Source organism: Toxotes jaculatrix, chromosome 20 (assembly GCF_017976425.1).
Source record: "Toxotes jaculatrix isolate fToxJac2 chromosome 20, fToxJac2.pri, whole genome shotgun sequence".
Classification (NCBI taxonomy): domain Eukaryota; kingdom Metazoa; phylum Chordata; class Actinopteri; family Toxotidae; genus Toxotes; species Toxotes jaculatrix.
Genome location: NC_054413.1, coordinates 8,664,614 through 8,690,789, shown reverse-complemented (window position 1 = coordinate 8,690,789; position 26,176 = coordinate 8,664,614). Strand labels below are relative to the sequence as shown.

Genomic DNA, 26,176 nt, shown 5'->3' with positions numbered 1-26,176 from the left:
TGTTCTACAGTCTTACGTCTGCACACATTCAACAACAGCTACAGAGAACAAGACGAAGGCAGAGGAATCAACAACAGTGCTTTGACAGAGCTTGGATTGAGGTTTTTTTTCCTGGGTAAAGCAAGTCTGCACCAAATTCATTCAGTCAACAATTTTCATTTAAATCACCAGCGGAATATGAACTGTGCTTAAGGGCAACATGAAAAATCCTTCACAGCATGTTCTCCACAATGCTGTTAAACTTCCTAAAACCTCCATCTGAAGACGTCCCGCCCACTCCACTTAGCTCATCTATCTGGCTGGACAGGGGGCGACCAATGACAGCCAAACACATTCAATCACTGGGCCCCTCCAGCTGTTCGTCATCCTGAGAGAAATCCAAGCCATCCGAGTGAGTGCAACAGCCAGCGCCACTGCTTTGTCTCCAGCACGTTTGTATTTCATGATCTTAAAAAGTCAACTAAAACAAAAACTTGTTGGTGCCCTGTTCCTATTCTCCTTCACCCTCCATCCTTTCCCCTTTCCCTAAACCCCTGCTGGAATTGGTCCACAGAATAACAAAGAGTTGAGGCAAAAATGAATTGCCCTACCATTTCCCATCATGCATTCCTGCACAACAGCTGAGCAAAGAGAAAAACCAGCTAGAAAAATCACAAAAAGCATCTTTTTCTCAAATGTAGAGGGGCCCGTCCCACCCCGGGCCCAAAGAGGGCGCTACAGAGAGCCGGAAGCTGCAGTCTGCAGCTCCTGGAAGGTGCTGTCAAAGCAGCGCTTCAGGTCAGAGTAGGTCACAACCAGGACACTTTTCTCATCCCGAGAAACCAGGCTTTTTTTTTTTTTGACTTTCCTGGGTTAAATACTTTAAGGGATTTTAAGTAGAAAATTAATCAGCAACTATTTTGACAATTGTTCTCTAATTTGTTTTGCTTTATCTTGTGTTACAGTATTCAAAATATAATTGGGTCTTCAACATTTTGTGATAAATTGCATTTTCTTTAGCAAACTATCTAGACAATTAAGGCATATTAATCAATGTCAAAACATCTAAATATGTTTTAGCTGCCGCGCTAATTTGAAGCAAGTAGGTAGTAAATAAGATTCTATGAATTACTGTGAACCCAGACGACCTTTTATATCTGAGATAAACATGAGGATTTATTAGCATTAGTGTGAAGTTATGCGGGAACTAACGAAGAAGTAGAAGCCACTGACTGATCTCACAAGCCGTACAAGGACTTACATAGTGCAAAGAGGAACAACGGAAGTGAGAAGAAAAAAACAAACAAACTTGTGATCAATCTACAAGAACGTTAAGCTGGGGTTTGATAAAATGTACATGTTGTGTACATGTAAATGTTAGCTCTGGAAAGCAAAGTGGAACAAGACCTAAGAAACTAGTTCAAAAACGCTGAGAGACCATGACAAGCTGCTAGCCAAATGCTAAATGTCAGTAAGGGAAGTAGGTCAATGATCAGACCTACTTTTATGCCACCCTTCTGAAATTGGTCAGCAAATACACGCACTTTTTTTTTCAGCCAGTGCACATGAAACATTAGAATATGTTCTGAAAATTCTGCTGCTTTTCCTTCCTTTACACTTACATGCTATTTACAGACATTTAAAAGTTCACTGTTAAGGACAACTTCTCAAATTTCTATATATTCAAATACCATCAGTGTAGTTATAAAAAAAAAAAAAAAAGTAAAAAGAGGAAGAGAAGAAAAGAGGAAAGTTCACTGACCTTGTTGAGGCAGAAGACAATGTGGCTGAGGTCAATCCAAGGCGTCCCAGCTTCTGTCACCTGATGAAACAGGTGATCCCGGAAAAGTTTCAACAGGTAGTGGTCGCCCGTCTCTGACCACGTCGGGTCCTTCTGAAACCTGATTCACATTAGATGAAGACATGGTCACCAAGTAATCACAGAAACACAAATTAAACATCCTGATTGTCTTTAATTGGTCTTTACACAGACTCCACTTACTCTGGGCGCTCGTTGATGGTGCCCAGTTTGGCTAACAGACGGAAGAGACGGCCATTTTGCACCTCCTGCAAATAAGCAATGGTTTCCATTCATCAGTCCCATATATTTTCATTTTCAAGGAAAAATGTGCAGACAACATCCCTGATATGGTAGTAGTTTTTTGAGAAGCTCCACAAAATACAGACCACTGAAATGGTCTTTATCTTTCAGTTCAACAGATATAATTATTTTCACAAACTGAAATGGGCCTGAAGTAACAAACTTCAAAGTGTCCAGATGACTAGCTGATAGGAATTTCAATTTTAAAGATGATTGATAATTTAACAGTGTAGCAAAATCTAATCCATATGCTAACTTTAGCATTGTTCTCCTGATTGTATATATATGCTATAAAATACTTCAAATGTAAATCAATAGTTGTAACATGTTTAATTACAAAAACAGACAACCTTCATGTATTCGTTTTGGTATTCTTTATTAAAATACTGCTGTACACACAAATATTGCAAAATTTGAGACAATGAACACAAGAGGGGCATAAAACATACTAAGATGGTGATTGTAGGTGTGTCGATGTGGGAGAGGAAAAAAACGTTATCACTAATATTAACCGGAGCATGTTTGTGTTACGATGTGGAAGATAGTGATATGAGCACTGACACTGTGTAGGCCAAGTTGGGGGAGCATGTGTGTGCATCGCTGTGTGTCTGTGTATGTCTTGAGGGTTTTCTAAAGCACCACATTCACCAAATGTGTTTTTGTCTGTTCATTTCACTAAAACAGAGGAAGTAGTATAGTGATCTAACACAGCCAGCTCCCTGCAGGTTTGTTGCCCCCAAGAACAGAACATCAACATCCATGACAACTTTGGCGTCGTAGACGTAAAACTGCCGCCAAGACACTGCGCTTGATTTGCCGTTCACCTTGATTTGTCTCTTATCAGACACTGTGGTTCATACATGTGACCGTGCTGTTCTACAGTCTTACGTCTGCACACATTCAACAACAGCTACAGAGAACAAGACGAAGGCAGAGGAATCAGCAACAGTGCTTTGACAGAGCTTGGATTGGGTTTTTTTTTTCCTGGGTAAAGCAAGTCTGCACCAAATTCATTCAGTCAACAATTTTCATTTAAATCACCAGCGGAATATGAACTGTGCTTAAGGGCAACATGAAAAATCCCTCACAGCATGTTCTCCACAATGCTGTTAAACTTCCTAAAACCTCCATCTGAAGACGTCCCGCCCACTCCACTTAGCTCATCTATCTGACTGGACAGGGGGCGACCAATGACAGCCAAACACATTCAATCACTGGGCCCCTCCAGCTGTTCGTCATCCTGAGAGAAATCCAAGCCATCCGAGTGAGTGCAACAGCCAGCGCCACTGCTTTGTCTCCAGCACGTTTGTATTTCATGATCTTAAAAAGTCAACTAAAACAAAAACTGTTGGTGCCCTGTTCCTATTCTCCTTCGCCCTCCATCCTTTCCCCTTTCCCAAAACCCCTGCTGGAATTGGTCCACAGAATAACAAAGAGTTGAGGCAAAAATGAGTTGCCCTACCATTTCCCATCATGCATTCCTGAACAACAGCTGAGCAAAGAGAAAAACCAGCTAGAAAAATCACAAAAAGCATCACTTTTTCTCAAATGTAGAGGGGCCCGGGCCCCCTGAGGGGAAGTGAAGTTTGGGATAAAAAGAGGAAGAAGAGGGGAGAGTAAGAGAGACAGAAAAAGGGGATGCTGGGGGCGGGAGGACAGGTGGGGGACAAAATAAGGACATTCCACAAAGAGGCAGCTGTGGCTCCACCTCACCAGAAGCCCCACCCATGGGCTAAACCCAAGTGCTGGACAGCCAAACCAAAATGACCCGTCCTTGAGCAGTTCATGTCACAATAGCGTCCATTAACCAAAGGTGGTTGCTGCATATGTAACAAACACTTGGTAGACAGCATCAGGAGAAGACACCCCTTCCTCAGTGCCAACAGAAACCACATCTCACCCCCCCCAGAACCCAAATCCCTGTCCACGCAAGCCCACCCACCCATACATATGAGCCTGATATTCCACAACCTCCTGAACTAAAATGTCAGAAATGTCATCAAATTTTTTTTCCAGTTTTAAGAACCCTTCCCACCCACCCAAGTGGTTTGTCCTTTCTGAGGGGGAACCAACAACCAAGGCAAAGGTGGGCTGGACCGTTTCATTAAACAGTTGCCATCCCGCCCCAGTGAAAGCCTTGAGTGGTGTGTCCCGTCTCCTAGTGCGTCAGAATGAAGGGGTATGGTCTCCAGCCAGAAGAGAGATGCAGTCAGTAAAAAGCTGGATTTCTTTTTGTTGTTTAATTGTGTATCTGCTCTGGTATTTATGTCCGTGTGTGGCTTTAGCTCTCTCTGTACACCCTGTAGGCCACTGACACATATTCATAAAAATAACAAAAAATTAACAAAAAAATTAAAATCTTAGTGCATCCTCCTCAGAAAAATAAACCCCAACTGTAGAAATAAACAATAAAAGCAGGAAAAAAGTTCGAAACCTCATGGTTTTTTTCTCATTTTGTTCCCCAAATCTAAAAAAATGTCAGACTCATTTGTCACAGCTTCCATATTTTTCCTTTTTCTTGTTTTTTTTTCCTTTTGTTTTTCGATTTTCAGCTGCGGGGTTTAGGAAAACTAAAAAAAATACACTTTAGAAAAAGCCATCCTGGTGGACAGGGTCAGTGTATGTGACTGAGGTTCACGAAGCCCTGCCCCGCTGCCTTCACCATGCTGATGTCATCTCCATAAGCCTGGTCCTCCGCTGTAGTGCAATAGTGTGCTCCAGGTCCGGGCAGTCCCACCCCGGGCCCAAAGAGGGCGCTACAGAGAGCCGGAAGCTGCAGCCTGCAGCTCCTGGAAGGTGCTGTCAAAGCAGCGCTTCAGGTCAGAGTAGGTCACAACCAGGACACTTTTCTCATCCCGAGAAACCAGGCTGATCTTTTCAGGAACGCCCGCGTCCAGCTAAGAAAGATACGGTAAAAAACACATTAAATGCATATTTCATGAGCACGAAATCACACAGGTTTAATACTTTTAAGAGGAAAAAAAATAAATCAGCAATTTTTTTTTTTTGACTTTCCTGGGTTAAAGATTTTAAGGGATTTTAAGTAGAAAATTAATCAGCAACTATTTTGACAATCGTTCTCTAATTTGCCCTGTTTTGCTTTATCTTGTGTTACAGTATTCAAAATATAATTGGGTCTTCAACATTTTGTGATAAATTGCATTTTCTTTAGCAAACAATCTAGACAATTAAGGCATATTAATCAATGTCAAAAAATCTAAATATTTTTTAGCTGCCGCGCTAATTTGAAGCAAGTAGATTGCAAATAAGATTACTGTGAACCCAGACGACCTTTTATATCTGAGATAAACATGAGGATTTATTAGCGTTAGTGTGAAGTTATGCGGGAACTAATGAAGAAGTAGAAGCCACTGACTGATCTCACAAGCCGTACAAGGGCTTACATAGTGCAAAGAGGAACAACGGAAGTGAGAAGAAAAAAAAAAACAACTTGTGATCAATCTACAAGAACGTTAAGCTGGGGTTTGATAAAATGTACATGTTGTGTACATGTAAATGTTAGCTCTGGAAAGCAAAGTGGAACAAGACCTAAGAAACTAGTTCAAAAATGCTGAGAGACCATGACAAGCTGCTAGCCAAATGCTAAATGTCTGTAAGGGAAGTAGGTCAATGATCAGACCTACTTTTATGCCACCCTTCCGCAATTGGTCAGCAAATACACGCAATTTTTTTTCAGCCAGTGCAGATGAAACATTAGAATATGTTCTGAAAATTCTGCTGCTTTTCCTTCCTTTACACTTACACGCTATTTACAGACATTTAAAAGTTCACTGTTAAGGACAACTTCTCAAATTTCTATATATTCAAATACCATCAGTGTAGTTATATTAAAAAAATAAATAAATAAAAAGAGGAAAGTTCACTGACCTTGTTGAGGCAGGAGACAATGTGGCTGAGGTCAATCCAAGGCGTCCCAGCTTCTGTCACCTGATGAAACAGGTGATCCCGGAAAAGTTTCAACAGGTAGCGGTCGCCCGTCTCTGACCACGTCGGGTCCTTCTGAAACCTGATTCACATTAGATGAAGACATGGTCACCAAGTAATCACAGAAACACAAATTAAACATCCTGATTGTCTTTAATTGGTCTTTACACACACTCCACTTACTCTGGGCGCTCGTTGATGGTGCCCAGTTTGGCTAACAGGCGGAAGAGACGGCCATTTTGCACCTCCTGCAAATAAGCAAACAATGGTTTCCATTCATCAGTCCCAAATATTTTCATTTTCAAGGAAAAACGTGCAGACAACATCCCTGATATGGTAGTAGTTTTTTGAGAAGCTGCACAAAATACAGACCACTGAAATGGTCTATATCTTTCAGTTCAACAGATATAATTATTTTCACAAACTGAAATGGGCCTGAAGTAACAAACTTCAAAACTAGCACCAGGTGACATTATTCTGCTGCTGGAGGTTGAGACATTAAAAAAAAAAAAAAAAAAAAAAATTTACAAAGAAAAAAGCATGTGTATGTCAGAATTCATCCTTAAAAACAATGGACCCCTTTAAAATGGTAGCACTACGCACTGCTGCCAGGAACACGGTCAGAAACTGAAACCTCTGTCACTTGACAACGCTGGACCCTGTTTTCGCACAGGTCTCAGACACTTCCTCCTTACTGAAAACTGAAGAGGCTGCCTTTACTTATAAACACATTCATTTCTGTTTTCGGTATCGCCTCTGATTGTTAATTAATGGAAATACAAGGTGACAGTCTGCTCAAACACCCCTGATGAGTTCAGAAAGCTTGTAAACATCAAAACACCAGACTGCAGACTAATTTAGACAGCTACATCAACTAATTCATTCAAATGTTTAGAGGGCCGGCCACTGCACCACTGAACGATGTTCGCCTGTAACTTGACGTTTCTGACTTCACATCAGACTGTCAACAAGTTGTAGCTTACCTTTTGTCTCTGCAGATCTAACTTACTCCTGCCTCTCCTTTCTCTTCCTCCTCTCTTGCCTGTCTCACCCTGTCAAACGTTTTCTGCACTGTTGAAAAAGTGAAAATTATTGAAGACCAGACGACTGACTTCCTCCAACGTGTGTTGGAGTATACGCTCCTGCCACAGTAGGACAGAACTGCCAGCTGCTGGAACCCATAACCTTGGTCTTATATCTGCTAGTCTGATTATTGTTTCTGTCAACTCAAAAACCTGATTCCTGCACAAAAAAGTAAATACCCTTTGTAAAATATAAATAAATTGAAAATGAATAAATAAATGGAAGTTTAAAAGTCAAAAACATAACTGTAGTGAGCAACATAATCTTAAAAACACAGCTAGGAGCTTGACACAACAGTGGTGTTGCAATCACACAGCCACAACGCTCTACAACATGAAAACCAACCCACAGCATAAACACAGCTAGGATTTGTGAAAAATTAAACAAATTATTTTCTTCATCACATGGATTGTTGTGTTAATAAAAATGATGTTTTAAACCCTTTTTAAAAAGGTGCACTATCAAGTAAACAGCACTGCCTGCATGCAGACAGATTCAGCTAACACATGATACAGAGATGGCCTGATATACAGGAAACACTCGTACTGTCCCTCCCACCATGGGCCACAAAAATACTCTATTTTTCAGACCTTCTTCTTATCACAACCTTTATTATCTCGGAATTTAGCTGATCTGTGAATTCTTTTTACTGACGTCTTCCCATTTAAACTGCGCATTGGTTTGATAAAATTCACTGTAAGACCTGCTGCACCTAATAAAAGGCAGAAACTGACATCACCATTTGCATGTAGAGGTGACAACAAACGCAAACCACTTAGGTTTGGTGGATGTGTACAGAGTTTAAGAAAGGGGAAGTCGTGGCATGAGCAAGACAGATGATATGAGGCTTGATTGTTTCACACATTCACGCTCCAACATGGGGAAACTAGATTCAATGTGAGGCTGCAAAGCCTACACTATACCATACAACATCCTGTGTGCAAATAACTTCCCTCTTAGCTAACTAAACCTATTTCTGACCACCGCCCAGCAATGTTAGCCTAAAAAGAACATAACTGAATCATGTACCTTTGCATGCTTTTTTGCTCAGTGCCACAAAAACCGTTTTTTTTGTGTGTTTTTCAAAGTACTCCTGAACATAAATGTCTCGCCCTGCCCGTACCTTGGCCAGGTCCTCCTCAATGACATCATTCCTCATCTGTGATGCATCTAGTTGTGTGTAGAATCGGGCTCCAATCATCGGCATAATGTCATTGACACTGCGCAGGCGAGACTGTTCAGTCAGCAGATACCTGCACAAACACACACACAAAAAATTTACACTTTGTGAGTTAGTAAAGCTGTTAACACACTTGCACTACTACATATAACAACTTGTATTTTAATGCTAACACTCAAGTCTCACAACGTATGCAAATTCTGACCTACTGATGTGCAAAAGGAAATAATGTAGACAGCTGCAATATCTGACAGTTATATTTTTAAGTGGCAGTTTCAGACTAATTTTAACTGAGTTTAAAACTATAAAATTACAGACTTAAAACGCTTTCAGAGACGTGTTTGCAACAATACAGGTGTAAAGCCTTAACTTAGCAGGTATGCTTATTTTAATTAGAAGAGTAGTTTTAGATTAGATTAGACTGGTTGGCTGTATGATCATGTATAATCACAGAGAAAATCATGTGATAAAGAAGTACAGTGGATTAATCGAACCACCTTTGGGTTCGGGTTTGGAAGTTAACAAATTTAAACATCTTCAACTTTTCACTTATTGCATAAATATGCAATAACCTGAGTCTTCACAGACATATTCTCAGCCCCTCCCAAACAGATCACACATCTGTACTGACTTCAGGTTGCAGAAAATGCAGAAGCACCCAACATCCACACATGTATATATAGTGCTGCAGACGGACTCATCCAAAAATTCCTATCAGGTACAGATAGAAAATCACAACTACTGCCACAAAACTACAGAACTGGAGTTGGGAGATGACGGCATAAATCAATCTGCATTCTGGGAAAAAGACATTAATCATGGTAGACCCAAACCACGCTGGAAAGATTTATCTCCTCTGGTCTGACACACCCCAGGATCCCCAAGCTAGAGCTAGAAAACATTTTTGGGGAGAGGGATGTCTGGCGTAACTTATTTAGCCTCCCGCCAACACTACCAAGCCCCAGATAAATGGCAGAAAATGAATGGGTGTACAGTATATCTGACTGCTGTAGATTCTAAAACAGCTTGTTATACTGAATAATATAATGCATGCATGTTTCTCACAGAATGAGGTTCTTGAGGTCTGAAGAGTAGTTAATCGAAACCAGCTCCATGGCCTTCTGCAGGTTCTCCCTTTGGATGCCAGCTAGGGAGTTACATGCCAACGCCAGCACCACCTTGCCCAGTGACACTAGGTCTGCTTGCTATATGAGAAAACACACACATCACAGAAACACCCACGTTAATGATCTGACTTTCCATTTTAAAGGGAACACTTTAACAACACCTTCTCGTGTTGAGACATCTATTTGAATGTGATGGACAACTACTGTGTGACCTGTTTGCAAGTGTAATTAACCAAATTGACCAAACAACATCATAGAAAGTACCTGGTACTGTGGCATTAGGGCAAGATGATTTGTCTGACTGTTGTCAAATGTTAAGACATCAAAAACCCCAACACAGTTCACCCGTAATCTGTAGAGATAAGAGAACATTCTAATTATAACTTTGTGTGGTACATTCATCTGTCTAATCATGCTGAATGATGTGCTGTCGTCTGATATATTTATGCATATATGTGTGTGTCTGTGTACCTGGTCTTGCCAGTAATGAGAATCTTGCTGGGGTCCATAACACGACAGGCTAGGCCAGCAGTGTGGATGGTGCGCAGGGCCGAGCTGAGCTGGACAATGTAGGCCCAAATCAGAGACTCGGGGAGCAGACCTGCGTGCTGCCGTGGTGGGGGAGGCTCATGTTGCCCTGCAAACCGAGAAATGCTTTATCACGCAAACACAGTCTGAAGGGTTAGACATCAGTTATGAACTAAACCTCAAACTGTCGTCAACTTCCCCGACAATCTTATCTTCAAGACAAACTGTCTCTCAATGTTGTGTCTAGTCAACTTGAGCTAATTTTCCTAATCAACTAATCTGATTATTTTTCTTGAATTATAATATGTTCACTACTCAGTCAGGAAATGAAATATATTTTACAAAATTCAATGATCGAAATAATTGCTCATTGTTTCAGTTCCAATATAAATAGCATGCATGACAGGAAATGAAGGTTAGTGTTCCCAGAAATTAGGTTTACTATGTGTGCAGACCTTTGTGTTACTTGTAAAAGGCTGTAATTCTTACCACCGATGTGAGATTCAGTAATGATACTCAGGCAACAGAGTGTTAGGGTGTGTTCTGCACAACAAAGCCACAGTGTAAAATTGACACCAATCGAAGCTGGCCAACACGTTTCTCTGAAGCCAATTCGAAAACACCTTGCTGCTATACAGTTTGCACACATATGGTTTGTTATTAGTGTTTGCTACAGATCAGACACATCCTAGGGTCTGAATGGTTTTGCTTCCTCTGTTTGTATTTTTGTAGGTAGGCCATAGAGCACCTGCCCTAGGATCAGTTTCAGCCACAGTTTCCTCCAAGTCACCATGTCTGTCTCATGCAGACACATGCAAGCCAACTGACAAACAAGGGTACTTTACATATTCCAAACATTTAAATCCTCTTTGAAACCTCAAGACAGTGCTCTCAAGAGACAAGACACGAAAGCAGTTTCAGACCTTTAAATTTCTTGGAAAATGTGCCCTTATTTAAGATCAGCGGAGTGGTTTTATCTACACAATCTAAGCCATAAAATATCGGATGTGAGCACAACTGCATGCATGCAAACAAAACACACCTAAATAGACCTAGGTAAATGACCTCAATAGCAAAAAGTAAATAAACTCGAAATGTGTGAAGCGGAGGGACATCTGAAGTGATGCTGGGTCTATTTCAGTGTGAGGGAGGAAGGGAGAGATGGCTAACTCACCCCACTTCCTTTTAGTAAAGTACGAGTCTGCTGCTGGGTCATTGAAGTGTCTGCTGAACATGGTTTCTGCACCCGCATGGAAGTCGTAAGAGAACACCAATGCTAGGGCAAAAAGAAGTATACAAGTGTTAGAGCTAAGAAAACTGAACGATCATCAACAGTTTAACAGCTATACAAACTTTATTCACCCAATTATTTCCATTTTGTTCTATATTGTACTCCCTAAAGTGTTTTTCTTTACCATCATGAGACAATCAAATGGGAGCATTAAATACAAAACCACAGTTTCTATCAGCCAACAGGGTGTTTCATTGCTCCTGCTAACTTTTGCTTGCAAAAAAAAAAACAACTTTGGTGACTAATATCCACTTTACATAAAGTTTAAAAGCAGAAACCACAGTAACAAGTAGATCCAAGTAACGAGTAAACACCCAAAAAGTACCAGATTCATAGAGGTAATACACACATAAATGACAGTAAATACATACAGTGGTCTCCAAAGGCCTTGGTGGTGAAGACCTCCCTCAGTGTTACAGAGTTTGAGTGCTGGATCTTCTTCCACATGTCCACCAGCATCATGCACTTTGTGTTAACAAGGCGGAAACCTGAACACATTTTAAAAACACACAACAGATATATAAGCAATTAGAAATATTACACTCTCACAACATCCTGCATCACCTTTAAATATGATAACAACAGGGTCACATCCCAGGCGTTTCATGTTTTTTCCTAAGTAAAAGTAGTCGTCTGTGTTTACTGCATAGCAATATTTCATGAAAATATGCGTGTATGCATGTATAACAAAAACATCTTGGGCTGCTCTGGAAGTAAACAATTATGTCAACCAGCTTGTTGCTATTTTACTGAAATAATGTCACCTTTAGAGTCAACACATGATTAGATCATTTCTTACAGTGACTATTTCGGTTTTGTGACATCTGCCTTTTGCTTCTTTGAAAGACTTTTTTTTTTTTTTACCATGTATCCTCCTCAGGCAGTAAGGCAGGTCATCCTTGCTGTTGACAGCCTTGTAGCAGGACGTGATGTAGCTGAAGTTGCTGGTCTTCTGCATGCGGTTAGGAGGAGGGAGTGGCTCAAGGGGGAACAGGCTGTGATAGCTATCCACCTCAGACGGTACATCTGTCCAAACACAGAAGCGAAAAACATCACACAATAAACGCACTTCTGCACAAACTCTTGCAATAAAAAAATAAGATCCAAAGATCCTCTAAATAGGTTCTAGGTTATAGCCCAAATGAACAATTACTTGATTTGACCAATACTAAACCAACACTAAAATATGAATTTAATGATCTGTTTTCACACTTACATCATAATCTAATTAGAAAGTTTACAGTTTTAGCCCACTATTTCATGTCTGACAACAGACAAAAAACCATGGGTAACTGGAAAAAAAGACCCACAGGAACCACAAAGCAGATGTGTTTACTTGTGAACGTCAATAAAGCATTTCTTTATTGCACGACTTCTTTGTTCTGCTGCAGGCACTGTAAAATTATCAAATCAATAGCAACCATTTGTTGTGATGACAGAGCAGAGCTTTTACCTGGGTTTTCTGAGTGGTCAATCTGAGCCATGGTTATCAAATGTCTGTTTATCAACTCCTAAAGGAGAAACAAGAGGGCATCACATCAGACGTGACCTCCAGGGAAGAGGACAAGGGGGATGGTTGGTGAAAAAGGTGGAGGTAATACCTGTCGAAGCTCATCAGCCATGAAGAAGGACGGGGCATTTGCTTTCGGCTGCATGTAAGCCACATGGGGTGCAGTGGGGGGATAGATATGGTACGTAGGAAACACCTGTGAAGAAACCAGAAAGAACAGCTTCCTATTTATCGAGAAATGAAAACCAGCATGATCATACATGTATTATTTTCCCCCAACCAGAAACATACAAATGACTGCGATGGAACAATACTCTAATCAGGATATGAATTAAGTGTTAGGCAGGTAACAATGCTATTAGAAGCCAAAAAAATGGAGCGTAGTGTTCAAAATTTAGGACTCAATGCTCTTGAAAAAAAAAAACTTGATCTGAACCTCAGATCAGATCAAGTGTTTAAAGGCAGAAAGACTGAAATGCAGAAGTTTACAACCCATTTCTGCAAAAGCCACTATGTGAAGTCTCTTTGTATATTTGTTTAGAACTTCTAAAGTCCTGTAGTACATTCGCAGCTTTAGTCTACAAGTATTTCTACACTAAAATACAGAAAAGGATGTTGGGAGCAGCACGTACCATCCCAGTCATTGGCGCTGGGGTGTTGTCTGTGTAGAAGTAGGTAGTCCCCCCTACAGTCTCTTTCTGGATAATGTGAGCGCCCTGATCAGATGCGGTGGTGGGCACCATGTAGTTGGCAGGGTTTGGGGTATGACTGCGCCGACGAGGGGCAGGCGAGGTGTGCGGTGTAATTTTTGGGGAATGGAGAGGGGAAGACCCCGCAGACAAGGACATACCTAAAATTGAGGGCAAGAGGAAATATTACTTCAAGATAATACATGCAGAATTCACTGGCTGCAATCACATAAAATGTCTGAAAGGAACACTAATGCAAAACGGTTCTGCTTTTGTTTCAACAGCAGCACATGCGATGCAATACTCAGGAGGGAATTCCCAAATTTGCTGAACCACACAATTTCCCCCACCAAAGATGAAAAACAAAACTGAGCCAGTAAAAAGTGGAGCAAAGCATATATAAGAGGGTGATTTCTCAGCAGGTAGTTCACTAAAAACAAAACCCCACCTGGAGCCAGTGCAGCAGCTGTGGAAGTGCTGAGACCAGGATGTGGGAAGAGAGGTGAGGGGAAGGCCTGGACAGTGGACTGAGCCATGGTGGCCATACGTGGAGCTCCCTTAGGGATGAACTCACTTGCTGTCGGATTAGGAGCCTGGTGACACAAGAAAAAACATGCAAGAATTACATGAAGTTTACCACTCATGTTAAGAGACATGACAAAGTCCGAAATTAAAGTTATCATGCTTAAGTTTTGATTTTTAAAGCAATTTTGACACTTTGATGCTTGTGTGCTCACCTTTCTCCTTTGGGAAATGCTAAGAGCACCAAAATCACTGAACAGTGAGGATGTCGGGGAGTTCACTGGATCTGTGGAAGACCACAGAGTATAAGGATTTGGGCAGTGATGTGTTCAATATTCAGTAGATGAGTGCTGATTACTGTTTCTCAGAGTTCCGCAGAAGTCTTACCGTGAGTGCTGTGGCTGAAGTTCTTGGCACCATCGTTGAGGAGACTGGGAGAGCTGCTGCTGGTAGTCATTCGCTAAAGAGAGCAGCATCAAGAACAGATGTGTTATTGAACATCATCTAATGTGCATTCATGTTTATCAATAACTTATCACCAAATATTACTGTTATGATGAAATGTGTGAATTCAAGCAAAACATTTTAAACCAACTATATAAAAAGTTACATGCATTTTACATTTAATGAACTAATGCTGTGTCTATGTTTATTAAGGGACTTACAGTCACATAATAAAAATAATGTAAGCAGACCAACATCAATTTTCAAAGCAGTCTGTGTTTGCACTGATTATATATCCACAGCTATACCCTCTTGTACCTGCATCATTGAGTATTTAGATTCTGCTGGGCTTCCAAACCCATTGACCCCAATAAAGCTGCTGCTGAAGTAAGAGTTGGTAAGATTGGCATCGCTCAGGGTTGCACCCTCCATCCCTGGGACTGTGGATGAGAGAAATGAAAGTTTAGCAGATAATATTTGTTCCTAGACCGACACAACTGAGAGATGACTCTGTACTTTAACAGAGAAGGTCAAGGATTCATGTTAGTGTAAACACTACTGTTTTCTTAGCCAATCACAGAGCTCATTAGAGAGCATGTAAACAGTTCCACAACTGCAGAGAGCTACTAAAGACACAGGGCGATATCAAGTACACAACTTTGACTAACAAACTTTTTGGTTACTGGTTTCCAAGCTTCCAGATTAAATTGGGCGTAGGAAGCTTTTAGCACTTGAGTTACATGTGAATCCTTGTTATTCCTTGTTTGTTTACGCTCTAAAAACACAATGCAAAGCAAAAACAATGCCCTCTGACTGAACAGTTAGCGCGGCTACGCTAATGTTAGCAAACATTAAACTTACATGGAAACACCAGCACTGGAGTCCACATAAATAAACAAGATTTAACCGGAGTAAACCAAACGGCACGAATTCTGAAAATGACAACATCCCCCAGAAGGCAAAGCCAAACGCATTTAAGTTAGTTAGCGCGGCAAATCTAACGCTAGTTTAGCTAGAGCTAGCTGGCTAATAGCTAACGTTAGTGGATCGCGGATTTCTGCCCAATCACAGCTGTCACACAAACACAACAGGCCTCCTCTGTATAAGCTACAACAACATGGCTAATGTTATATGTTGTTATCGATCACAACTAACACCACCTGAAGGCAAAGATTTTTGCAGGACAGCTAATGTAAACAGTACGCGCTAGCTGCACATAGAGGGTCTTGAAACATGCTTGGCAGGGAAATGTAACCCACGTTGTTTTGAGGTGAAGAGGCCTCGGTGAATCCTCGGGCTAAATTTTAACAAAGCCCCACAAGGCCCAAAAGTAAAGTCACAGTCAACCATCCCGTGTGAGGCCTTGTCTTGCTGTAATTGTTACTCACTGGTTAACAGCTGCCCCTCCAGAGATGTGCCTGCAGGTCCCAATGTTTCGCTCTTCTTGGACACACCGGTTCCCCCGCCACCCGGACAGGCCGCCGCGGAACCACCGAGGGAATACCCCGCTGGCGTCCCGCCACCCCCGGCCATGGACAACGGGACGGGGCTACCGCCGCTGCCGTGCAGCGGCAGGCTTGCCATGGACGGATCCTCATGCAGGAACTGACACTCGTCTCCATAAAAGCACGTTTTGTCTTTCGCGTAATATCGGCAAAACTTCACCTTGACGTTGGGTATCCCGGCACCCCCGAGCGGAGCAGCTGAAGCTGGGAGTCCACTGTTCATGGCACCGCTGCTGCCGCCGCCGCTGCTGCCGGAAGACACTCAAACATAGAGAGACGCAGATAGCTAGCGAGCTAGCCAGCTAGCCTGCAAACAATTTCCACTTAAAGGAACGGATTAGTATCACTTCAGCTGGTGAAAAACGCTTAAGACGCTACAGTTCTCACATTATAAGGCTAGGATGCATTTTGGTTTAAGAAAATATCATTTCATGCATGAAATCCTGGTCGTCGTTGTTGTCGTTATCCATGCAGCTGCCTTCTTCGCAAAGTAGCCTGTTGTTGTTTTTTGCTCGCACTCAGGCTGCTCTGCTAGGGACCAGCTAGCATAGCTTTGCATTGTGGGTACCTCGTTCGAGTTTACCTGCTTCAAATGCAGGCTGCAGTTTCAACTTGAGGCACTTGGTGATTGCAAACAGATATCGCAGCTGAAGGAGTAAAGTCTTTTGTTGTTGTTTGTTTTTGTTTTTGGAGCGAGGTTTTGCAGGATCACTGCTCTTCAGTTTGTGTTTTCAGCGGTCAACTGGGTTAAAGTTATTCATTTTATTTCCAATTAAAACATATTACGGCTACATTTAATAACTTCAAATAGCTGATATAGTGATATTTTACAGCTTATTAGAACTGTAAAATATCACTTTAAAATATTTGAGAGGCTTCGTACGAGGCAAGAAATGAAAAAATAAACTTCAGTGTACATTGTTGTGTTTGTCTTATATTTTATCTCCTATATTAAGATATTCCCTATTATTATTATATTAGACATTATCGATTGTATCTAGCGCATTTACAATTATTTTTCGGTTTGACAAGTTTTTACAACGTGTATTCTCCTTTGAAAATTTCAGCAAACCAAACAACAAAATGTTTCTATATTATTTCAAACACGAATTCATATTCAGTGTGTTGCGGTTTGATTTGACTTTTCTTTCAGTGCTCTCCGTTTTCAGAAGAAATGTTGAGTTATTGTTTTGTCATAATAAAAAAATGAAGGAATTTCACGTGCATTACAAATCATGCTTACTGTGGAGGTGAATTTGGGGGTGGATGGCTTGACGGCCACGACTACGACAGGCGTGACTAAACAACGTCACAACTTCTCTAGACAGTATTTGAACGGCTTGCACAACAACGTTTTGCCGTCAGATGTGGTAATGAGAATGTGATTCAGACAAAAAGAATGAAAGCATCAATGCGGAGGCAGAGAAATATGATAGCAGGTGAGTTGCGTCTCAGATCTGTGGACACAGTTCCTGGAAATGTAGACTCAGAGTGAGCAGAAATTCTGCATATAGCCTATATAGATATAGATATATGTAGGCGTGTGTATGTATACATATATGTATATGTATGCACACATACATACGCTTATATAGATATATCGATGTAGGCGTGTGTATGTATATATATGTATACGTATACATATATATACATACACACACTTAATCAGTTTTTTTAAATTAGGGTAGGCCTGTACTGCGCATAGCTTTAAATTAAGTCAGTGGAAAAACATAAACAAAGCAATTAATTTATCTTCGTTAAAGTGCTGTTAGTGATTCTAAAACTTGTTTCCATTAGACTTTTCATCTTTGCATGCATACTTCTTTCAGTTGTTGTTGTTATTGTTATTGTTGTTGTTGTGTTTTTATTTATCTATTTTTCATGATATGATAACTTTTGAAATAAAATAACAATTGTCCGTTTTTCAAGCTGTTCTCCTGCTGTGTGCTGTCGGGACTCTCTGCTCTGATGCGGTGTCCGCACAGAACCAGACCTGTGTTCCCAGTCAGGAGGTAATAGCTAACAGGATTGTTACTATGCTTTAACTGAACAGCTCAAATTTATAATACGTGTGTACTAATCATTTTGAGTTACTAAAGATTTATAAAATTCTTGTTTTTTTGTTTTGTTTTTGTTTTTTAATTAAATGGTCTGCGAAAGATGTTCTCCATTACATTTGTATGCCTAATTCAGAATATGCTTAACTAACACGGTAGTCTTCTGACTAAAGAAAAAACGTCTTATTATAATAAGTTTTCTCCTGCCTTTAAACAGAAGCTCCAGTGGCTGTACATGTAAAGAGAACTAAAATGTGCATGAAGCGATAAATTTAAAACACTAAGGTAGCTATATTGTAGAAGGGACAGGGATGGGCATACATTAGATTTTGATTGCAGGTATTACAAAATATAATGCCACATTAATATACGTTTTTACAAAGTCTGGCATATATTGTGAGCATGAGTATCACCAAGCGCGACTGTCTTTTCACCAAAGAAAGATACTGTGAATAGTTGGTGGAGTACATGATTCAATTAGCAACAGAAAAACAAAAGTGAAGAGTAAAACATCAGTGAGGGAAATGGCACAAGCTTCACAAAATTTCCTTGTTTCATTTCTGTTTATCAGAACAGAAATGAATAGTTAATGGTTTCATTCTGCCACAGTGAATTCTACTCAGTGCGAGACATTACATGATGACTTCTGTCTTTCAGGTGGTATGTTTTGTGGCAGCTCATTATCTGAATGCATCTGATCAGTACGTAAGCATAGATGTGCGTTTTGGTAAGAAACTCATCATCTCAATGGAGGGTTTCAGCGCAGATGATGTCTGTCACTGGATCAGAGGAAAAGACTCAGCAATGACAGGGTAAGTGAATGTTGTTAAGTGTACTTAGGTGTGTTTCACCTTTTTATGGTACTAAAATTAGACTGAGGCTTTTTCATACACCTTACCAGGACTAGCAGTGACCCGATGGTCATACCAGTGCTTTCTGAGTCTGATTCTGGAGAATGTACATTGAGATGTGAAACGAGCAACGGGACCAGGTCCTCAGTGACTGTGTTTGTTCATGTCCCAAATGGTGAGTAATAGCGCTCACTTATCACCTCTCTACAATTCTCAGTCAGCATGTAACACAGCAAACCAACACTAGACAGTCTGATGCTGTTAAATCAGTCGTACCAAAACTATTTACTAAAACAATTTACTTAATTTTTTTTTTCTAGAGCGTCCCGCTAAACCACAGCTGACGCTGACAGATGTAAACAGGCCTTATAGGTCCCCCAATTTCAAATGCACCTCTAAGGGCTTCCCAAAGCCCATAATTAAATGGACAGGGTAAGATGTTCTCCATTTGTATGCATAATTCAGACTGTTTAGCTCATAACACTGTAGTCTATTGATACTAACTTCACCAAAAAACATCTCACTATGGCATAATTTTCTGAATAATAATGTTTCTCCTCCTCCTAAATAGAAACAAAGATGGGGGCACAATATCAAGTTCCAGATATCCTGATAGAGGAGTGATGTGCTGCGCTACTAATGCTGAAGGACAAGAATGCTCCCAGCTGTATGACTATGGTAATTAAATACTTAAACATATTAATTAAATACATCATTAATAAATGATTGCCAAAGTAAGCTGATTTGCTCAATTTTGGGCTTCAGCCACCTGCTAAGGTTGGAGGAAAAGCAGTTTACAGCCCAGGGACTATCTCTACTTACTCATGCCATTGTAAACTATTTAAATAGAAAAAAAGAACTGACTGTTATGTCTGTTGTGTGACTGAATGCCCTCCTGTGTGTTTTAGATCTAGAGAGTGAGTCAGTGGCAAAGGATGAGGTTTCTAATGTGACTGTGAAACCTGGTCAGCCTTTACTGCTTCGCTCCCGAATCACAGTCTCCAAACTGTCTCCGTCACCTGTGTGGGAGAAAGACGGCAAAACATTGGCTGCCACCTCACTAGTGTGCTCTTCTAAACCTGAGGAGAGGGTAGAGTCATTTTTTTTCATTTTCACAATGTCTTGTATTGACCGTCCCCATTCAAATAATAACTATATATTATTCCTCCAGATCTGCATTAAAAATGACTCACATGACCAAAGTTGGATGGCCTACCTGTTCATCAAATCAGTTAGTGTGGAGGACAGTGGAACATATACCTGCAGGAGTCCAAAAAACAAAACTAAGTCTGTCTACATTCAGGTCCAGGGTTAGTAGAGCTAATTTAATTTTATTCTGTATGTGTGTGCAACTCTGAATTATTCTTGCTTCTGTGTAGTATTTAGACTCAGTTGCACCACTTGTACATGTACTGATTTTATTCTTGTATTGCCTCAGCCGAAGGTTTCCTCTCTGTCCAGTTGGATAAGAGCAAGATTTTACCAGCTCAGGATGCACCCACATCCTGTTTGCAGGCCAGTGTTTCCTACCATCCTGTGCTACAGCACTGTTACTGGGAGACTCCTGATGGAAATAATACTAAATGCATAAGGGAGGAGTGGGTAACAAAACACAGGTAATTCCATGAAGTGTCTCTCAACTTTTATCAGTGGACGTCTAAAAATGTTGAGAAAAGGCTATCAGCATGTAGAAATGAAAAAAACACAAAGGTCTTTCATGAACAATGTTGGCAAACATACAATTAAAAAGGCATGACTTTTAACTATGACACGGTTTTCTCAGGACTGTGAAGCTATGTGTTCCACTCAAATCAGGAGATTACAAGTTACATTTGGAGGCTGGAGGACGAAAAGAAACAAAAACTATATCAGTGTGTGTTGCTGGTAAGAGAGATGTATTGTGTGTCTGATATATCTTTAATAATATAACCTCTGCATAATCATATCACTTTGAAAACATTTTTCTAAACATTATTTTTCAGTTATATTTTAAATGGTACAAAGCTTCTTATTCTGCTGATTTTGTTTCAGACACACCAAAGTTCTTTTTCATGGGTAACCCATTTAATGATACCCTCACCTTTGAGGCTGTGAGTCCTGTACCAGCAAATTATACCTGGATGTCTTGTTCTTTACCCAATGACAGGTATGATTACTGTCAGAGGTTCTCAGTTCAGAGAGAACTATAGCCCTGGTGTGCAAATACAGACACATGCTCAAATTCAGATGTTTTTTTCAAGTCCACATTCTTTGTCTCTTTGCAGCTGTGAAACAGATTCTTCCTGGAAAGAGATCCCAGACACCTTTCAAACAGACACAGATGTCTCCTGCAACAAAACAATCAAGAGTTTACTGAGAGGAAACCAAGTGGAGGGACACCATTTAAAGTTTTGCCTTGCAAACTCACTAGGCTCCTGGTGTCACCAAGTATACCACCAAGCTTCATACGAGTTCTCCAGAGGTAGCAAAATCTAGTTTACATTACAAAATTATTCAATGACATTTTCTTGTCTATTGATGACACTGATGTCATTAGAAACCATTCTTCATTCATCACTGTTTTTAGGTCTTCCAAATACTGACAACAACATCCCCATGCTGCTGAAAGTAGGCTGTTTTGTCTTGATTCTGGCTTTGGCAGTAGTCAGTCTGGTGCTCGTGCACTTTGTCAAAAAGAAGGTATGTATTAAATATTGGCGCACACACAAACAAAGGCATGCAAGCACAGACACATGAAAACATAACTGCAACCCCCTTTGCTTCCAATAGAAACCCCAGTATCAGCCCCAGCTTCAGATGATCCAGATGGTTGGACCCAATGACAATGATTACATCTACATCAACTTCAAGGACTTTGAATACGACCGGAAATGGGAGTTTCCCAGGGAGAACCTGGAACTGGGTATGAATTACACCAAAAATGAGACACGATTTTACAGTTCAGTGGTGGACAAACTAGTCAGATCCTTCACTTAAAAGTACCAGTAAAAGTTCCAACAATGTAAAAATAAGCCCTGTATTTAAAATCCCACTTGAATAAAAGTACAAAAGTCTTAGAAGCTGAATTTACTTTAAGTATAAAAAGTAAAGCTAGGTGGAGCTAGTTTTAACTGCTTTTTCTGTTACTGTTCTGAGTGTCATTATAATGTGCCAATAAAGTTACAAGAAAGGTCAATGTAAAAAAAAAAAAAAAAAAAAAAAATCAAAATAAAGTCATACTTGTGTCATTTGTGTCATCCACAGGTACAGAACTTGGCTCTGGGGCTTTTGGCATGGTGGTTCAAGCTACAGCCTATGGCATCAACAAGCCTGGAGTCTCCCAGCAGGTGGCTGTCAAAATGCTTAAAGGTATGTGTTTCATACAGTTACTCCAGGAGTGAAATGCAAAATGTTATGGACCCCACTTGAGAGGCTGATGTGGTGTTTGATCCTGCAGAGAAGCACCAGACGATGGAGAAGGAGGCGCTGATGTCAGAGCTCAAGATGCTGACTCACATCGGTCACCACACCAACATTGTTAACCTGCTTGGTGCATGCACAGACACAGGTACACTTGCTACTGCTAATTACACACATGCACAACTAACTGGGTTTTCTCAGAGAATTTGAATTGATACCTAATGCTAATTATTATTTGCTTTCCTCATACAGGACCTATATACCTGATTTTCCAGTACTGCTGTTATGGAGACATGCTGAACTACCTAAAAAACAACAGTGAGCGCTACCACAAGTCTGTGACCGATGCTTTCAGCAAGGACCGTTTCAGCAGCATTTACCACAACCTGCAGCCTCTGAAAAGCTCCAGGTGGGAACATGAACAAACAGCAGGAGCAGTATTGGGGATATTTTAGCAAAGAGCTCAACACGGGATAAATCAAACTTAAAAAATTTCTATATAGGTACAGATATATTTGTAAAATTATTCTGTTGGAAGTCTGGTTTAAGATTATAATATCACTCACATCATGTTTTTGTTTTCACAGTGAGCCAAAAACCATAGTGGACGATTATGTGCCCATGCATTGCGCTACCACCATGGGGCAGGAGGACATCGCCCTCCTCACCCTCAGCTCCATAGATATGGACAACTATGAAGGTCAGAAAATACTACCTAAAGATAAGGGAACATACATGCTGTCAACAGATAAACTGAAATATCTACATGAAGAGTTAATTGAAGTGAAAATGGGATCTGCTTGAGCAGGAGTAACAGATCCCACACATCTGTACTGATCCTGACTCAACTTGTTTTATCTGCAAACTCAGAGATCTATGACAACCTAGATGATCAGACTGAGGACCTGCAAGCCCTGACCTTTGATGACCTGCTGAGTTTTGCTTTCCAAGTGGCCAAGGGCATGGAGTTCCTCTCCTCCAAGAATGTAAGAAACAAACGGGCCACACAGTGGAAACTGTCAACAGTTAGATCTGTCAAGCCCTCAATTATTTGTGCTCAAGTTCATCATGTCCAACTACAGTTTTGGATTTGTGTGATGTGATAGAAGTAAACATATTGGTAACTGGTCCTGTGTATCTGCAGTGCATCCACCGAGACCTTGCAGCTCGAAACGTGTTGGTGACAAAGGGCAGACTGGTGAAAATCGGTGACTTTGGGCTGGCCCGGGACATCGACAACGACAGCAACTACGTTGTGAGAGGAAATGTATGTGAAATGTTGAGACTGCTGCTTGTTTTACATCATTCTGAATTCGGTCCTGTCTGTCTAGTATCACTTCCCTTACATTATGTGGGCAACATGGCTTTGCTGTGCTCCAGGTGCGTTTACCAGTAAAGTGGATGGCACCGGAGAGCATCTTTCAGGGGATGTACACCATGAAGAGTGACGTCTGGGCTTACGGCATTCTGCTCTGGGAGATCTTCTCACTTGGTAACTCTCACAGACAAGTACTCTGCACGAGCAGCACATTTAAAATCAGTCCCTCCACAATACGAAACATTAAATCTCCTTTGTGTTTTTTAGGTGTCACTCCCTATCCCGGAGTGAAGGTGGATCATGCATTCTATTCAATGATTGAGAGAGGATTTAAGATGGAGTGTCCATACTACGCCAACGAGTCTGTGTAGGTGTCCTCAGTCTGCATACAAGCCTCATGTTTATCCAGTAAATGGACATAGTATTTGGGACTAAAAAACAACATGAGATGGGATAAATATAAATCTTGATGGATGCTGATGTAGGTCTGTACTGCTATAGATTGTGCCTGCACTGAACAATTTCTAGGTACTTTTACTTTACCTCAGTATTATACTTTTATACTTCTACTTTACTACATTTCAAAAGGAAACTTTTTTTTATTTCGCTACCATTATTTAGTTATGTTAATACAAAAAAAGTTTTTTTTTGCAGTGCAGCCTGTTTTAAATGCAAATCAAACAGTATATTAAAATTAAGTTTTACATTTCACAATTACAACAATGCACCATTTTTCAAGATAAAACCATTATTTTAAACAGGTTCATCATCTGTCAGAGATTGAAATGTGAACTGTAAATTAACTAACTAAACTAGTTCCACCTTGACCAGATTACATCGGTAAAGTGCAACTTACACATTAATACATGAGCAACATTGATCACAACATACTTCAGTCAGCTTTGGTTGAGAATACTTTTATTTGTATTAAAGTATTTTTACACTGTTCTACTTTTATTTTTACCTAAGTAAAAAAATCTGCATATTTCCTCCACAACTGTCTTCCAGACCAAAGAAATACAGTAGCTTCCAGCTACATATCCAGCTGCCCTTAACTTCTAGATATGATGGATCTATGAATATCTTAAGTCTTTCTAACTATGACAGCTATGCATAAATATCCTTTTTGCTTGTCTTTCTGCTCCAGGTATGGGATGATGTGTAAGTGTTGGGCTCTGGATCCCTGCAATCGCCCTTCTTTCTCCAAACTGGTGTCCTTCATGTGTGAACAGCTGGCAGACAGAGAGGAGAAGGTAGGCCTGTAGAACGAGGTCAACATATTTTGTACAGAGCCCACTCAAACACTTATGTAGCAATACCAGTCTGTCAGAAGCACAGATTTAACCTTTCCCTTCCCTCACTGGACAAAGAATGTAAATACCATATCTGATCTCAAAGTGGCATTATTTCCAAATTTCCTTCCTTTTCCAAACCAACTTCCTTCCTCTTTCAGCTCTACCACAACATGCTTGACCAGACCTCCAGCGACTACCAAAATGCAGCAGCCATTTTGGACAGTTCTGCCTTGACAAAACAGGACGAGAACAAGACGCAGTCAGGCAACGACTACTGTCAAGCCCATGCAACTGAAGAAAGCAAAGCAGAAATGTGTGACTCGGATACTGTGGCGGCTGATGAGAAACTTCTGAAGCCAGCTGATCCAGAGTGATCACCTATCACTGAAAGCATTGTTGATGTGCAAACCATTTTATCTGTAAATGAAACATTTATGCAGCATTAGGATTTACAGGAGAATGTGCTTGTTTTATTTTATTTTTTTAAATGCAGGCATTTAACATAATAAAACATGTAGCATGTATTTAATATACTTAATGTGATGTTATAAGTAATATAACATGATTTTTCATTATGCATTAATCTCCAATTTCAGCAAAATACTATGATCATGTGGCCTGGATGTAAATACAATATTTTTGTATTCTGTCATTTTTCATTGTGCCACTGAAAATGAAAAACGGGTTTCATAGAAGGAGCCCAAATATTCTCAGGACTATTGTAAAGACATAAGCTGTGAGCTGTGAGTTGTTTATCTGCATTAGGTTTATTCACTGGTGCAACTGGCCATTTTTTGGTTTTAGATTGTATCATATATTACATTGGTACCATGTGGCAATATAAGCATTTCCCTTAAAATATTGTGTATCATCAGCAGTTCAGAGCGGTTTAAACACAGTTTTGGTACTTTATGTTTTTTTAACCAAGCTTTCTATATTTTTCTGTATTCTTTAACAGTGTAATGAGAAGTTTAAGCATTATATACCTGAAATAAAATATACTTTTATTAAATAAAACACTGGTGGACCCTATAATTCTAAAAATTATATTTCATAATGATTAGGATAAAGGAGATAATATGTTTGCAATTACACATTAACATGGACATGGTCAGACATTTTAATAAAAACATGAATAATATAAATAATAATTGTTAGCGCTATCCTCTTCCCCTCAATCACCTTGTGACCCTTTGGTGGGGTCCGGACCCCCAGGAACCACTGTTCTGAGACCACAGACCAGCATTCCTGGTAAGAATACGCCAGACCCGACAAACTGTGTAACAGCCAGTTACTGTCTTTAAGCGCCAGGTGACGCCAGAGATCAGGGTTTACACTTTGAAGAGGTCAAC

At 40.3% G+C, this 26,176-nt stretch overlaps 2 protein-coding genes across 2 annotated transcripts; one reads left to right on the top strand and one right to left on the bottom strand.

Annotated features, from left to right (window-relative positions):
• Positions 1–2,959: 2,959 nt before the first annotated feature.
• On the bottom strand, positions 2,960–16,451 carry pan3 (poly(A) specific ribonuclease subunit PAN3). The gene is made up of 18 exons (XM_041065817.1): positions 15,788–16,451; positions 14,718–14,839; positions 14,343–14,415; positions 14,171–14,241; positions 13,882–14,026; positions 13,377–13,594; positions 12,836–12,940; positions 12,688–12,745; positions 12,099–12,260; positions 11,606–11,722; positions 11,118–11,219; positions 9,887–10,052; positions 9,680–9,767; positions 9,354–9,493; positions 8,232–8,361; positions 6,209–6,273; positions 5,969–6,107; positions 2,960–4,977 (listed from the first exon to the last, which is right to left on the bottom strand). Exons 1-18 carry the CDS (start codon positions 16,125–16,127, stop codon positions 4,837–4,839), a joined length of 2,382 nt encoding a protein of 793 aa, XP_040921751.1. The 5' UTR covers positions 16,128–16,451; the 3' UTR covers positions 2,960–4,836.
• Positions 16,452–17,258: 807 nt separating this feature from the next.
• flt3 (fms related receptor tyrosine kinase 3) lies at positions 17,259–25,858 on the top strand. The gene is made up of 24 exons (XM_041066194.1): positions 17,259–17,343; positions 17,834–17,916; positions 18,619–18,773; positions 18,863–18,987; positions 19,133–19,244; positions 19,384–19,490; positions 19,721–19,902; positions 19,984–20,122; positions 20,251–20,428; positions 20,596–20,696; positions 20,844–20,958; positions 21,077–21,273; positions 21,379–21,491; positions 21,582–21,714; positions 22,056–22,160; positions 22,249–22,359; positions 22,464–22,620; positions 22,799–22,911; positions 23,082–23,197; positions 23,356–23,478; positions 23,592–23,703; positions 23,797–23,896; positions 24,677–24,782; positions 24,983–25,858. The coding sequence occupies exons 1-24, from the start codon at positions 17,304–17,306 to the stop codon at positions 25,196–25,198; spliced, it is 3,039 nt and encodes a 1,012-aa protein (XP_040922128.1). The 5' UTR covers positions 17,259–17,303; the 3' UTR covers positions 25,199–25,858.
• The last annotated feature ends 318 nt before the right edge of the window (positions 25,859–26,176 follow it).

Bases quoted from the DNA above. Each gene is read 5' to 3' on its own strand.
- pan3 (XM_041065817.1), bottom strand. From the start codon at position 16,127: ATGAACAGTGGACTCCCAGCTTCAGCTGCTCCGCTCGGGGGTGCCGGG. The intron at 14,242-14,342 runs GTAAGACTTCTG...GGTCTTCCACAG, and splicing joins CTTCAGCCACAGCACTCACG to ATCCAGTGAACTCCCCGACA. The intron at 12,941-13,376 runs GTACGTGCTGCT...GTTTCTTCACAG, and splicing joins CAGCGCCAATGACTGGGATG to GTGTTTCCTACGTACCATAT.
- flt3 (XM_041066194.1), top strand. From the start codon at position 17,304: ATGAAAGCATCAATGCGGAGGCAGAGAAATATGATAGCAG. The intron at 22,360-22,463 runs GTACACTTGCTA...TTCCTCATACAG, and splicing joins TGGTGCATGCACAGACACAG to GACCTATATACCTGATTTTC. The intron at 22,912-23,081 runs GTCAGAAAATAC...CTGCAAACTCAG, and splicing joins AGATATGGACAACTATGAAG to AGATCTATGACAACCTAGAT.